The sequence below is a fragment of the Vidua chalybeata genome, chromosome 17 (assembly GCF_026979565.1).
Source record: "Vidua chalybeata isolate OUT-0048 chromosome 17, bVidCha1 merged haplotype, whole genome shotgun sequence".
Classification (NCBI taxonomy): Eukaryota; Metazoa; Chordata; class Aves; order Passeriformes; family Viduidae; genus Vidua; species Vidua chalybeata.
Genome location: NC_071546.1, coordinates 11,788,493 through 11,804,273, shown reverse-complemented (window position 1 = coordinate 11,804,273; position 15,781 = coordinate 11,788,493). Strand labels below are relative to the sequence as shown.

Sequence of the window (15,781 nt, the reverse complement as noted above, 5' to 3'; positions counted from 1 at the left end):
CAAAATAGTTTTAAAGGCTGCCAGTTAATTTGCACACATTTTTTTTTTAATAGTATCCAACTACTGCAAAGTGAGTTAAAAATGTATAATAATTTTTAAAGCACCTCATCTGAGAGAATTTATTGCCTGCCTTCTCTCTGGGCTTTAAAAGGCATGTGGTTGTTGATGGCCACAGATTGTGTGCACAGTAAAGATGGCACAGCCATAACATACCCTGTTCATTAAGGGAGGCAAATTGGCTTGACTTGCCTTCATTTGTAACAAATGGGATCTTTGGATATTGCTTTATACGACAAACCCCTGCAATTAGTGCATATGAATTTGGGCACATAATGTTAATAGCACCAGTACTTGAAAATGCTCCTCATTCTTGAACTGCTTCTCTTCTTAGTGATTGAATTGAGGGGCTGAAGTAAGACAGGTCATAAAATGTCAATTTTTAAACCTTACACCATTTTTTTCTGTTAGCAGTATTTGCAAGCTTCATTTTCAATTTGAGGGGTGGTGGCTTTTTGCAGTGTCTAATAACATGTTTGTCTAAACAGTGTTGCTTATTTCCACATGTTCTGTCTCATGGTGAAGCCAAGCTCGTGTTTTTTAATGCCCCAATAGCTGAATATCCAGGTGTCATTTGCAAGTGTGGGGGTTCCAAGTGACCACTGCAATCAAAGATTATTCCATGTAAATGGAATATCCAACTGTCCCCCTTCAGGTTGCTTTAACCCAAAAGCAAAGACGTAGAAATTCCCAATATTGCTCTAAAACGTTAAATTAAAGCACATACACTCCCTAAACGTGCTGTTCCTTCCTCTCTGCCCCCTTAACAGAGTCATTTTCTGCATAAGTAAAATTTTCAATGCTTTTTATTTTTTTGAATGAAGAGAAATACATTCCTTGCATACCTTTCATAGGCAAAGTTTGCATCACATTTAACTATAAACTTCCAGCTATAAATTGGTAACAAACTTCCAGTAATTTATTTGTGGAAGCAAAATACTTGTACTTGATAAATCAAATGCCATGAGGCTCTTAAACTTTGCAGAGGAAATTTCCATCCTGAGACTTGAACCTCAAGGTTTACAATGTTTGACTTTGTAGCTTTTCTTGGGCACCATCAGCAATATTGTGTGTACAGCTCATCAAAATGCTTCTTATTTCTGCCCCAAGGGTGGAGCAAGACAAAAAGATGCTGTCTTGGAAATTTTTTCCCTCTGTCCCAGAAGATATGTAAATGATCCTATTTCCTATAAATGGCTATTGTTATCTTGCCATAGCTGTGTACTGAATTATGTAGAGTGATCAGCGTTTCCAGAATTCTCAGACCAAAGTCTAGACAGACTGAGGAAATCTGTTTCTCTTGCCTCCTTTCAAAATTCTGGTTTAAAGTGAGGTTCCTGATCTCAGCTGCTGCTTTGGTCTTAACAACAGACAACTTGAAACCATTTTAATGTTTGTTTTTCTGAAATCTGGTAACTGTGTCATCAGTGCATGACTCTGCACCAGAGCAATGTTAATGCAATGTGTTCTGGGTTTTTTTTTTTTTCTTCCAGTGATGCTACAGCCTTTTGACTATGACCCTAATGAGAAAAGTAAACACAAGTTTATGGTTCAGTCTATGTTTGCTCCAGCTGATACTTCAGATATGGAAGCAGTAGTAAGTATTGAAATTAATTAAAATGGATTTCTTTCTAATTGTAGAATTTTGTAAGTCCTTTGACTGCATTAAGGGGTGTTGTCAAACCACACTGGAATGGTCCTTGAAAGCTTTTCCAGATTTCCATCTCTGCATGGCAAGGAGTCTACTGTTATTTTGAGCCCCAGGAATCTTGCACTGAGAGTTGTTGTCTATGGTTGCTTCTTTAGGAAGCTGCTGTCAGTAATGGGATGCCAAGCCATGAATCAAGTAGTTGTATTTTTTTGCAATATATCCTTCTTTAGAAAGGCCAGCTTGAACCATATATTCTAAGGATATACAGAATATATTCTAAGTCTGTGGCATAATTTTTATGCATCTACTCTCTTGAGTCTTCCCTTGAGCAGCTCCTTTTGCAAGATGCACGAGGATGATTTACAAGTATTGTGTTTTTCTTTATTCCTACCTATGTCTGCTGTGGCTTTGTAAATGAAAGGCCCTCACAGATTCTGTTCTGTGGATTACAAATGAGAGCAGTAGAAATATGTAGGTGCTGGAGCAGAGAAGGACAAAAGACGTAAAAATAAGATGTCAGGCTACAGTAAGACAGTCTGCAAAGGAGTAAACCACTCTGTCAACTGCTGGGTTTCCTTTATCAGCAAGATTTGCCCCCAGAAGAAGGCACTAAGAAGCTCTCTGTAGCCTAGCTTTTGTTAGCTTGAGAGAACATTCAGTGGCTATTGAGGACACAATATAAAAAGGAAAAAGACCATTACTCTAAAAGTGTGTGGCTTGTGTGTGCCACTTAAAAAAGCCAACCCAAAAATACTCTACAGTGGTCTTAACAATGTGTCTTCTTCTGAATAGCTTCTTAAAGCTGGGGCACTCTGCAGGTTAATAATTTCCCTTCTGAAACTGATTTATGGAACTATATTTGTTTAATGGGCTCAAAATAAGATCCAGTGGGAGAAACAGCAATACTAATAAAATGTCTGCATCACTAGAAAGATAAGTCAGTCTGCCTTTCTTTCGAGCTCTTTAATTTTTATGAGTTACTTTATACCATGACAAATGTTATTCTGCTGGCAAAGAATGTTTTTTAGTACCTAGATGGGCCTTTCAGTTTTGCAAAGCTCTCCAGACCGATAGGATTCCTTTTCCTGTAACACTTTGATCAGTTCTCAGTTTTGTTACCACTCTCCAGATCTCTTCCTATTCTGGATGAACAGGTGAGACCAGTTATGGGAGTACTATAAAGCTTTCAACACTTCACAGGCAGCCAAGGAGCTCGAAATAGATCTGACTTCAGCCCCAGAAGAGCTGAACTACGATTCAGCTATGTAGGATGAGTTAAATACTACTCCAGGTTGCATGGGCTTAGCCATAATTTGTCACCTACTTGAGATATGCTGAGGAATACCAAGCTACCAGGAGGATGGTCAAAGTGAAGAGGAGCACGTGAGAACTCCAGGATAGAAGTGTGGACACTTCTTGCTGTTTATTATCATTGAGAAAAAAATCTTTTCACTTCAGGGTTACAGCTGATTCTGAGCAAAGATTTACTACTGCTGCTCCCTATTAAAAAGGTTGCAAGGAATCTTGTTTATGGCAGACTCCCCAGCTGAAGGGGAGAAAAGATGTGAGGGGAAGTTATCCCTCTGTATGTAGCACATCTAGGGCTGTTCAGACATAGATGCTGAAAAATAAGGATGTGGAAAGCAAGGAGGGGGAAAAGCAATCCTGTAGTTCATTCCAGTCAGGAAGAAAAACTCACGTGAAGTTTGAAAAGTTTGAACAGGAACTCCACTGGCCTGGAGTTGAGAATTCACTCTGTGATTTATTTGGGGGCTTGTTATCTTTCCCTTCCCTTGAATTCACCCCTCCTTTTACTTATTTTTTTTTCTTTTTTTTTTTTTTTTAGCAGGCTTATAACTCCCCCTGTCTCTGCTAATTACTCTGACACAGTTCCTAGTTCTCTCATAAATTACCTGTGGAAGTCTCAGACTATTTAGAATTATTTGCTTCATAGTGTCTGGTCTGTCTTTATGATACCACTCAGTTTTGGTTTTGATCTCATTTTTCATCCTGTATGTGGTTAATGGTAGTGTGATAAACACCTGTGGGTTCTTTCTGAGTGAAAAGATGGGATTTGTTTACATAATGCACTGCATTTCCAATCTGCCTGATTATACTAATATGTTTAATATGAAATTAATATTAACTTTTTCCAGTGGAAAGAAGCAAAACCGGAAGAACTCATGGATTCGAAACTTAGGTGTGTGTTTGAGCTACCAGCAGAGAATGATAAGCCTGTGAGTATTTTCAGATGCATATTGAGTGATTTAACTTAATACCACAGTCAATCCTGTAAAATGGCATGTTTGTACAGACAGCTGTATAAGCACAAGACAGAACCCTCTGTTTCACTGCCTGGATGGCATCACCCTTTAAAAACACAATGTAAACTATTTAAAATCTTGATAATCCTTGGTGTAACTAACAGCCAGTGTAAGCTTCATGAATGCAACAGTAGCACAAAGCAATTTTTGAGTTGATCTGTTTTCATTTAGTTAAAGGTCACAGGATAAAGAATACTTAAAAAAATTAAAAGTGCTGATTGCTGGTTGTGAAGCTCAGAGTTTATACTGAAGCAGTTATAATCATCAGCAATATAAATTTGCCTGTCCAACACTTCCTTAGTACAACTCTGATTTTGTCAGGTAAATTGATAGAAAATTGGTGAGGAAGACATAAATGCAGTTTGGAATTATATTGAAATTATCATCTACATTGTAGGATCCTTTCTTCTTAGGGTAATGGACATGTTAATTTGTAATGCAAATATGTATTGTCCAGTATAAAACTGGTAATGGATTGAATAAACTGAAAAATGCTTCCTAATGTGCAGGTACTAAAGGCACAGTTATTCTACCTTGCACTGAACAGTCTGTAATTAGGATTATGTAATTGGCTGGGGAGAGGTTTGATTTTATGAGAGACCCTTTCTAAAGCACAGAGCATAGAGAAGATCCAAAGGCAGGAGAGGGAACAAGGTTGGGAGGTCTGAACTTTGTTTCCCAGCTTGGGTTGCAAATTCCTCCATCCCCACAGAAACACAGAAGAAGGGAGAGGGGACAGCCAGGAGTGGGGAGTGAAGGGGGAGGGAGCTGCAGCACTGTCCTGTCCCCTGCAGTGGCTGCTTGTGCTGTGCCTGGGGAGGGAAGGGGGAGGAGACCGTTGATTTTGTGGAGGTGGTTTAGGAACATTTCTGTATATGCAGGGTCTGAAAAGTCAAGGTCATTCTCTCTTCACTTACTGCTGCTGATCTGATGTGTTCTGGGATAGCAGTAAAGTTACAGAAAGCAAAATGTTGTTTATTTCTCTTGATACAGGCACGTGTCAGGTGTGCACAGACAATTTTACCTGATTCTCCTCCTATGTATCAGGTGTGTGGTGTGGTGTTAATAACTAACCAAAAATCACTCTATCCTTTTTTAACAGCATGACATAGAAATAAATAAAATTGTATCCACAACTGCAACAAAGACAGATTCCTCTGTAATGTCTAAATCAATAAGTTCTTCTTTGGATGACACTGAAGTTAAGAAAGTAATGGAAGACTATAAGAGGCTTCAAGTAGAAGTTCAGAGGTTACGGGAGGAGAATAAACAGTTTAAGGTAAAGATTGCTGTTGTTTTCTTTTCAGATTTACCCCTTTCCTGAAAAAGAAGCTTCCATCTTAAAGGTTTGGTTACCTGACCTTAGCACAATATTTTACTACTGTCTATAAAGTAAAAGATAATTCAGGTTTCTCTGTAAACTCCGAGAAGGTGCTGAAATCAATGGTTCCTTTGAAAGGATGCACAAGACATGCAGTCACAGAAGGTGATTGGGTAGCAACCCAGAGGACTAAATTCCCCCTCTTTTTTCTTTTCCCACCTAATTTCTCAGTCTGAATTAAGCATTGAGTGTTGGACTTGGCCCCTTCTCCCAAACCATGGGAGCTTGAGGGCAGTGTTGTGCAAATAGTGAGTGTTTCAGTAATTGCACCTGTAATGTGCTGCTGAAATGGCCAAATTAAGACAGATGAATGGGAAATGGGCTTCCTGTCATATCCAGCACATGGCTGGGAAATCCTGTAATTGAGAAGCCTTTATCACTCTGCTGAAAAATGCTTTTTATAGTAGCTTGACTTGCTGTGAGTGTCTACTTCCATAGATATCAGCACCAAGGAAGGTGTGGATGCTGTGACTCTTGCAGCCCAGTGAAAAGAGCTCTGTTCTCTCAGCTCTGATGCTGCTTGGCTGGCTGATGCATGAAGGAATTCTTGAAAACAGTTTTGTTTTGCACAGAAATATGTGTACATAACAGACATGGCCCTAACTTCTCCTTGTGTTCTTGTTTTGCCAGCAACTCAGTACTCTTAAGTTCTATATGATTTTATTTAATTTTTTTGCAAATTGGTCTTGACTAAACACTCTACAGGAGCTATCTAGAATTGAGCTGATGTCTTACAGTAATGTCCCCAATAGGTGAGCTCTTTGTTCCCTTTGTGGAGTGTTAAAAACACCTGTAAAACATCAGAAAGCAATGCTAAATCACTGCCTGCTACCAGGTGCTGTCAGTGTCAGGCTGGAGTCACTGTCAGAAGGAAATGAGAATATTTGAAATGAAAATTTGTTGTTTCTATGTAAAGTGTGTTGTATGTAAACAGCATTTTATTGTTTACAAAAGTCAGTTGTCCCCATTCAGAATCAGAGCAGCAGTGAGGTATTGGGTAGCCTGTGGCTTTCAATTAGTAAATAAATTAATTAATTAATAGAAAAATAAGTTCACCTTAGATCATGTAGGTGTCCCTTTAAATTCAAAAGTGAGAAACACTGACCTACCCTGAGCCCTTTGAACTTCACTTGAATTTTGAAGACTGCAGTAACTTTCATTACTATTATATGTTTCTTGAGTATTTTTTTAAGTATAGACTGGAGACTTTTTGTTTTGGTACCTTATACTTTTGCACTCTAATACTGTATCACATTAAAAAGTCTAACACTGCTGCTTCAGCTGGACACAAATTAAGTCACAAAAGACTCATTTCCCCTCTCCTGAAGTGCTCTGAGTGTGTTTGTGTGTGGGTGGAGTGTGCTAACACACAGCTGTGCTGCACAACAGCTCAGGGAGAGCTGAGGGGAGCATCATTCCCACCTGAAATGAGAATATCTGCTGGTGTTGCTTTGTTTTATCTGTTGTCTCATCTTTAAATCAGGTGAGCTGCCAAAGTCCTATCAAGAAAATATCCTAATTATTGCCATTAGGTTCATGTCAAAAATGTCAGCGCTAATATGATGGGGAAACTGCTTTCCCTTCAAGGGCTGGGAAGATCTGCTTGTGACATGTGACATGGAGAATGAGGAGTGTAATTGCCTTGGCTTGTGAAAAACATGCAACTTCATCTTAATTATACTGAGAAACATTTTCCCCAACAGCACCTTTCTTGTTACAGAGCAAGAAAAGCACCTTCATGGCATTTCCTCCATCATTTTTCTGAAGTTCTGGAGCCATCTCTAGGCTTTGGGCAGGGGTTCCTGCAGGGTTCCTCAGTGCTTCCCCACTCCCTTAGCAGGATAAAACTTCCAAGAGCGTGTGGCTTTCCCCTCCTGCCTCACCACCCTTCCTTCTCAGGATTATTCAGGAAACGGAGCTCTAACTTAGCTGTAAATTCCCTTTCACTTATTCTATAACACCCACCTAAATAAATATGAGAAGGGTGAATATTTAAAGGTTTTTTTTGTAGAAATAATCAACATCTCTTCCTTTAGGAAGAAGATGGACTGCGGATGAGGAAGGTACCCCAGACAAACAGCCCAATATCTCCTTCTGCAGCTGCTGTCAAGGACGAAGGGCTCAGCTCCAGACTACTTGCTTTGGTGGTTTTGTTCTTTGTCTTTGGTGTAATTATAGGAAAAATAGCCTTGTAGAGGCAGCATGCTGGAAATTGTAAATTGGTTTGATGGTTCTGCCATATCATTGGATTAAATTTATTCATAACAATGTTTAAAAAAAAAAATTAATGTATGACATCTCACAGGTCTTGCCTTTAAATTACCCCTGCACAAATACTATGTAACATAATCTAGAAAGTTCAAAATGTATGGTGAGGGAATGAATGAAAGAGAATATGCTTCAATGATGAAGGGGGGAGAAAATCCTGATTTAACACTACAATGGAATATTGTATATGTCATTTTAAACATTCTTAGACCCTGGTACATGTTGCTGGATTACCTCTTTTTAAAAAAAAAAAAGAAAAAAAAAAAGGAAAACTAGAAAAACCTCTTCCTCCACTGCTGGAGCTGGCCCTAGGGATGTTTGGAGCTGGGTTAGGCAGGAGGTGTTGATAACTTCTGTAAAATACGTTAATCCACCATTCTGCTCATGAATTTAACAGTTTCTGTCAGTGTCTTCAACTCTGTGCAAGTTACCAATTTCTTGGCACTTAAATGAGGAGTGAGAAGTTGCAAAGACTTGTCTGTGGCAACACTGAGGGAGCTGGGCAGCACCGAGGGGCTCGTTCAGAATAAAGGTCAATGCCTTGTTCTCACCAAGGGACCAAGCTACATTGCTGTTGGTTCATTTAGTTGAATTAAAATGTTATTCAGAGATGTTTAATGCATATTTGACTTATTTAATGTATTTCATCTCATGTTTCCTTATTATTATCACGAAATTGACTAATTCTTTGTGGTATGAAAAGGTACCTGTTCAAAGCCAGTGACAAGAACTAAAACTTTGCTGCTGTAGTGGTGCAAGATTCTTCTGCCTCCTGGTGTTTTGGGCACTACACAATTGTTGGGAGTTTTGATCATCTGAGTATTGGAGAAACAGTGGTCAGGAAACTGTTTTTGTATGTAAATAAGTCTATTTAGGGGAGAAACAAAAATATCAGTAGTAAAGTAGTCCTATGCCATAAAAAGACCAATCTTGTTTGACTATGTAGCATCTTAAAAAGAAAAAAAAAAAAAAGAAGAAAGAAAAGAAAAATTAAATAAAGCCCCCAAATTAATGTTTCCTTTGTTACTTTTGTCCTGTTCTCACAGTTTTAGACGTGGGGAGGAAACAGTGTTCTCTTGTCAGCTTTGTTCATGGCATAAGGAAACTTGCAGTCTGATTTCAGGCTGAATTTCTTTTTTTCCAGACTAATTTTAATATCAAACCAAGCCATCCCATCATGAGCCAGACACACAAAAGTTGTTCAGAGTTACCATGCTGAGGTACAAGGTACCATCCCACTTCCCAGCTTAGTTGGGTTCAGGAGTTCAGACACTTGACAGCACTTTTAGAATAAGGTGATTTTGTTTCTAAGCTTCCTTTTACCACAAGGTGTATAAACAAACTCAGTATGTTTTAACATGATGGGTTCAGTAGATTAAACAGTCTTTGAGCAGGTTAATTCACATCTGTTCTTAAATGGTAGACCCAAAAACATCCACTGGCAAAATTTGTTGTAGCATATTAGAAGATGAGGCTGAGTCTTTTACAAATGACTTCTGTCATTCCTTCCCTGTTCCTGGGTTCTGTGAGAGCTGTGGGGGCTGCAGCCTGTCTGCTGCACTCCTTGACCTTTATGTTTGTCCCACTTGTGTCTCAAGGGCTTCCTCCTCTGCAAGTGCAAATAAGTGAAATTTTATGTAAGGCTTAATAAGAAAAATAGGTGGGAAAAAAACCTTGTAATCGGTGTGTTCAGCTTATGAACGTGAGTCTGGAATTTCTAGGAGATTCAATAGAAAGGAGAGGGGTATTTTTAGCATTTTAAAGTGCTGGTGCCTTGTCTGCTCAGAGGGAAGGGACAGAGCCACTGCAGCCTGGCTGCAAAGGGCAGGGCAGGTGGGAGATGAGCTGGAAAGGACAAAGCGAGGGAGTTTATGGGACAAACTGGGCAGAATTGATTAAGAAGATATTGCCTGGGCAGTAGAAGCTGAAGAAAACTTTCTAATGAAGCATTCTTGTAAGAAAGACAAGGTTGTGAGTGATCTGCAAAATTAATTCTCATGGCTTTGAAGAATATATTTGAGAAAACCTTTGCTGAAGGGAGACTGAGAAATGAAGTAGATGTTTTTAAGTGGCTGTAAATATCTTGTTCTCTTATCAGAATTTCTGATTCACTTGGAAAAAAATAAGGTTTTCTTGAGAGTCTTTTGTTCTGCTTAAAAACAGCCAAAAAGAGGTTGGTTTAAAAAAAAAAAAAAAAACCACTGTCTGCAGGATAAAGAGGGAGGTTTAAACTGGTCTCCTGTGAGGATATCTGGAGTAATGTTCCAGGCAGGTTTTACACCCAGTGTAAGTTACCACAGCTGCCTTTGCTGGCCCAGGGCAAAGCCAACAGCAGCTCTGTCCTCCCCCAGTGCTCAGCAGAGACTTCTTGGTGATCTGTGCCAGCCTGGAACTGTAGATCGTTCATGAGCAAGGTTGTTCCTGGTGTTTGCACTCCAGGATCATGAACAGGTCCCAGAAAAACTTCTCATGCTTTTCCAGGCCCTTCAAACGCTGAGCAAGGAGACCAGGAGAGGATTTCAGTGTTGGTAACATCTGTAACCTGCAGCTGGGCTGACCCCCACCACCAGTCCTAAACAAGATTCTTAAATTAACTGCTTGTATTTTGGAATTTAACAAAATCCTGAGGTTTTCCCTCACCATTTTTGACAAGAGCCTGAACACAGTAGCCCTGAATTGTCTGGGTAATGCTTTGCTTTGCTGAGCTTGAAATAAAGTCACTGATAAAGGGAATTCTCACTCCCTGTTTGACCAAACCCTTCCTTCATAGGCAGTAGAGAAAAATCTTAAGGTTTTTTTATTTTTTTCCTTCCACAGTTCCTAAAAGGCCAGTTTGTAGATAGAGTGCAAATATAGATTGGATGGATATTCTTAAGCCACGTGGCTTTTTTTGTAAGTTGTTCCTTTCGTGGCAACACACGAGCAAATGTTCTCATGAAGTATTCACAGAAAGTGAATTGTTCTGAAGGACATTGTATATCTTAGGAAGTTGTGCACAAAATGTAGAGTTTCTAAATAAGATAATTGTCTGGGGTCCTCACACAACATCAGATACTAGAAACCTGTGATTGATCCATGGTAGTAGAAATCAAGTTACTGCTAATCTAATTATTGTCCTTGCTGTTACTTTACGATGACCACTTGCACATTTATTGTTGATTTTTGTAACACCCAGTAGAGGCTGCTTGGTGCACTCTGGGCGAATTTGGGATAAACAGATACCTGAAATATCTTGAAGCCTAGTGCTGGGAAAGGAATGGAAAATGGTTTCTTCTATTTTTATGTAGTTCTCTACATCTTAAAGCAAATACTCCGTGCATGAATGATCATAATTATTGCTGTGCATTGGCAGTTGTCAGCTGGGAATGCACAGCTGGAACAGCTGCATGTGCAAGCCAGGACCAGCTCAGGTTACTGGGGAGTAGCCTGGGGGCTGAAGAGCAAGATCATGTCATGTTATGTTGAGGGGGATTGATGTACCATAATGTCATTTTCTAAAAATACAGGATTGTAAAGCTCAATGGTGGTGTTACTTTTTCCTCCTGAAATGCTGTTAGCGGGATAAAGTTGGAACTTCACTTTGCAATTCACTAGAATTTCTTTTCATCAATAAACTATGAAGGGTTTGTATCTGCTGCACATGTGAACTTGCAATTCTTGTCAGCAATTTTACATCGTGGTGTGCACAAGGAATGGATCATTTATGTCTTGGCATACTTGATGTTGCATTGCCCAGTGGAAGAAAACTGTCATCCCTTTTCTTCAGGAAATGGCACTTCTGTCTCTTCACTGAAATGAAATTTTCAGGCACAATAGTGGCTTCACTGTAGTGCTCTTAAGTTTGAAACTGTATTTCTGTTTTCTGAGTTCTGTTTTCTATATAAAGTAAGTGAGGAAAAAAGCACCACCAAAAATCCCTCTGTTTGAAATTAAAGCCCCTGTAAAAGAAACACTCTGAAGCTCCTGTTTGTTGTGGCTGGGTCACAGCTGCACTGGTGCTGCATTGGTGCTGCACAGAGCCTGGTTTGGGAACGGGGAAGCATCCCTGGCCCAAGGCCTCGAGTGAGCAAGTTGAGAAGTGGCAGGTGGTGAGTGAAATTCAGTTTATGTGTTCGGGATTTTGAGAAGATCTGCTTCACAGAACAAAGTAATTGTGTTTCCACTGCTCAAATCTGCTGAACTATTGGGTTGGGTTTTTTTACTGGATAAATGAAGATTATTTTTAAAATAACACAAGTGAGAGCCAGCTAGGAATCTTGCACGTGGTACTCCAGTGAGCACACACCTGCACGCTTGCCGAGTGACTGTGTGCCTGTCGCTCTGCCATTTCCTGGGGCTTCAGTTCCTGTTCAAGAACTAATTTCACATTGGTACTTGAAGAGTAAAACTTCAAAACCTTTACTGAATTTCCACATAGATCTCTTTGCCTCCCAGTCCAGGCCTGAGTTTGTCCTGAAGCCTCTGCAGAGTGAAAAGTAGAAAAGGGACACGGGGTCTGTGAGCACAGAAATGAGGCTGCTTTTCCTTGGAGTAAACTTGAACTTTGGATCTTTCCTCCTATGATCTGTCATTAGAAAATGGCCTTTTCCAGAGAACAAAACAAAAGAAGTTAAGAAAACAAATGAATTAAGAAGAATTAATTGAAGCTGTGTATTACAAGTTGACATTATACATCTGGCATTTCTGTTTATGTTTCTGCATTGGTACATTTCATTCTGATTTAATAAGTTCCTAATTTTGTGGGATTTTTTTTCAAGATTCTGAAGTGCCTATGAAGAACAGCCCATAGTAAAGTATTGTTCCCAGTTTAGCCGTACTTCATTTTTTTAATCAAATCTTTTTCTTTAGTGGATAAACTCACAAGATTAGAAAAGCCTCTTGAACTCCCTCATGTTTAGTTTGGCAAGTGTCCCACACACAATTACCCACAGAGAGCTACTTTTAAAAGACCGTTATTAAGGCTGTACAAAGTCAAGCACTCAGGAGGTAGGAAATGGCAGAACCAGGTTTGTGCTCTGTGAGTTTGGGGAGTACATTGCAGTGTCTGATCATTTCAGTGATCAAAAATTGAGCTGACACTGCTCAGAAATTGTCCAAAACTGCCCAGCCTTGTGTGCCTGGACTTGGAGAACCCTAATTTCTCTTAAGTTACATATAAATAGGTTTTTAAAAGTTGAACTTCCAGTGTGGCACTGTGGTGTTGGGTGTAACCCATGTGTGTGCTGGGAGAATTCTTTGTGTTCCATGTGTGGATCCCCGTTCTTGACCTGAGCTCCTGGCGTGGTGGGGAGGAACTCGGAGCTGAAGCAGCAATTTCTGTTTCCACATTTCACTGGGAGGCCACACACAAGTGTGATTGGAGCCAGGAATCTCAGCCTCAGTGCTGAGCCCAAAGGAGCATTTCTGTGGGGGCTGGAGGCTCTGCTGCCCAATCTCCCTCCTGCTCCTTTCTGCCTGAGCTGTCAAATCTCACTCCATTCCCTCCCTCAGCGCTTTGGTCCAGGCCAAGTCATCCTTGTTCCTTCCCTGCTCCTTGGCAAAGAAATCCTTGTTCAGCCGAGCATCTTTAAATGGCTTTTCTTCCCTGCTGCCTGTTTTCCATCTGGGTCTCTTTCTTCCCATCACCCTTCCAGGCTTGCTCTTCCCTCCTGCCTGTCCCAGCCTCTGGCCCAGGGAGCCTGGGCTGCCTGGCAGGGCTCTCCCTTGGCATGGAGATCTGACTGCTCCTGGATGCCTTTCCCCATCCCCCGCAGCCACTCACCTCCTGCTTCCTCTTTGTTTTCTCTTCCTCTTCACTCTTCATGGAGTTTGGAGCAAGCCTTGTCACCCATCTCCTTTCTGTCTCCAGCTTCCTCCTGCTGTTCAGTGCAGTGGATTTATTTAGAGTGTGGGACAGACTTTTATATTCCATGTGGATTGTTTCTCAAACCAAGCAGTAGCACAATGCTGTTAACGTATCCAAAGGTGCTTCAGATTTTTTTTGTTTCATTTTATCTGGGAAATCTAGAATGCATAAATTTAAACAGGGAGGCATGAAGGTGGTTAATTGGAAAAATAAGTTACTGTTAATGGAGCTGTGTGTCAGACCCAGGACTGTTTGTCTGGCAGACTTGGCTCACGCTTTAAACTTCTGCACCTGCTAAAGAAGCAGAAAATTGGAAAGGCAGCTTGTCTGAGGAGATCGTGATATTAAAGAAGGTACTGAAGGCTCAGTCTCAGTGCAGGAAGCCAGAAAATTGTTTGAGACTTGAGAAATTAGTTTATTTTTGCTTTTTGGAGTGGTTGAAAAATAATTAATCTTTTAAAAAATTATTCTAAGAGAAGTGAACGTGGAAGAGTTTACTAAGACAGGTGCCTGTTGCCATCAACTTCCAGCACACACTGGTTTGGGTTTTCTTTACAGGGACAGTAAAAACGTATTTATTTGTTTTGTGGTAGAAAGGAATCCAGTAGTCAGGATTAAAGCTCCTGGTCTGTATCCTAGACCTGCTTTTCTGAAGCAGTGTTAGAGATGAAGGATGAAATTATTTGGTTTGTCTTGTTTATGCCAGATAAAGATAAATGAATGTCAGAAATGAGGTTGGGATCGTGATTGCAGTGGAGCTCAGCAAACAGCCATGTGAGCTGCTAATAAATGTAATTGGTGCTTCAAAAGGGCATAGCTGAGCAAATTTCATATCAGATCTGGGAGTGGGGAGGAAATTAGATGAAAAACTGAAGTAGAATTGACAGTTTTCTAAGTGAAAGGTATTAAATGGCCAAAAAAACAATAATTTTGCAATTGAGAAGGGGGACAACTTTGGCTAACTGCCCATCCTACTTCAGTAATGAAATGAGGTGAAAAATTAGATGGAAAGTAATATAAAACAAATAAGAAAAAGGGAAGCAGACAGCAATCCATTCAAAATGGGAGTTAGGAAATGTAGAAAATAAGGAAAGCACAACCCAAAGCAAAAGCAAAATGTGGGTTAGGGTGCTTGGAGAGGGTGATGAGGAGCTGAAGTTCAGAGGAAATCTGCAATAGAAGAACTTCTAAGAAATAGATGCAGGAGATAAAATCTAACGATGATGTAAGAGAACTGGAAAGATGATGTCATTCCTTAGCAATGCTCAGGATTAAAAATTAACAGTTTTTAATTCAGGAGGCCCAGAAACCTTGTTCAGTGTTTGCAAAGGAGGAGCCTGGGGCAGTGTCTGAGCTGCTGCTGGGGGTGGACAGTGGGAAGGACAGTGGGACACCCTGGGAAGGGATGGAAAAGGAGATGTTCCTGACAGAGCTTGTTTTAAGTCCTCTCATTCTGTATTTTGGATTTCAGTTCTCTTTGGGATCAGAGTGAGCTGGGTCTGTCAGGGCCCTGCAGAGCTCTGTGTTCCCTGACAATCACACACTGCTGCAGTTCAGAGAGAGCCACCATGAAATGGGGATGCCCAAAGAAGGGTTCTGCAGGGACCTGGCAGATTCAGTGGTTCCAGATCACTGAGGAACACAGATACAAAATCACTGCTGGTAAAACATTACAGAAATATCCAGAATGAATAACAGCTCCATGTACATTCCCAGTGCAGTCCCAGGGTAAAAGCCTAATGAATACGAATGTGTTCTTGTTTTTAATTACTGTTAGCTGTAAGTGATTATCCTTCTGTATGTCTCAGCTGGGAGAGTTGGGAATTTTGGATGCAATTTGGATATTTACATTCTACAAGAGAAGCTGAGTAATTGGAATGGATGCAAAAAATATGATTCAGAAATTACTGGTGGAGTGTGAAAATGCCTTAGAGAGGGTGAGAGAAAACTCAGTTGGCTGAGTTTTTCTACCAGAATTGAGACTGTCTTGATTACAGTGCACTAGTACCTTCACAGGCAGAAAATACTGCACACTGCAGCTCTCTGATCTTAAAAAGCAACACAAGAATCACCAACTGGCAGTCAAAGCCAGGCAAATTCAAATTGGAAAAAGGCACAAATTCTTAAGAGAGAATAACTGTGTAATTTAGGAATGTGTCTTCAAAAACTGTGAAGAGAACAATAAAAGTTATGATATTTATGCAAATAGCTCTTCTGTGGGTTTTTTTCCTCTCAGAGGTGTACTTAGAGGGGGG

At 40.2% G+C, this 15,781-nt stretch overlaps 1 protein-coding gene across 1 annotated transcript in view; it reads left to right on the top strand.

The window, feature by feature from the left end:
* The window catches only part of VAPB (VAMP associated protein B and C), a 37,692-nt gene extending 21,960 nt beyond the window's left edge, over positions 1 to 15,732 (top strand). Inside the window, exons 3-6 of the mRNA XM_053958170.1 lie at positions 1,551 to 1,654; positions 3,865 to 3,945; positions 5,135 to 5,311; positions 7,450 to 15,732. Of these exons, the coding sequence (XP_053814145.1) occupies positions 1,551 to 1,654; positions 3,865 to 3,945; positions 5,135 to 5,311; positions 7,450 to 7,608 (521 nt within the window). The 3' untranslated portion in view covers positions 7,609 to 15,732. The remainder of the gene's footprint in view (positions 1 to 1,550; positions 1,655 to 3,864; positions 3,946 to 5,134; positions 5,312 to 7,449) is intronic.
* The last annotated feature ends 49 nt before the right edge of the window (positions 15,733 to 15,781 follow it).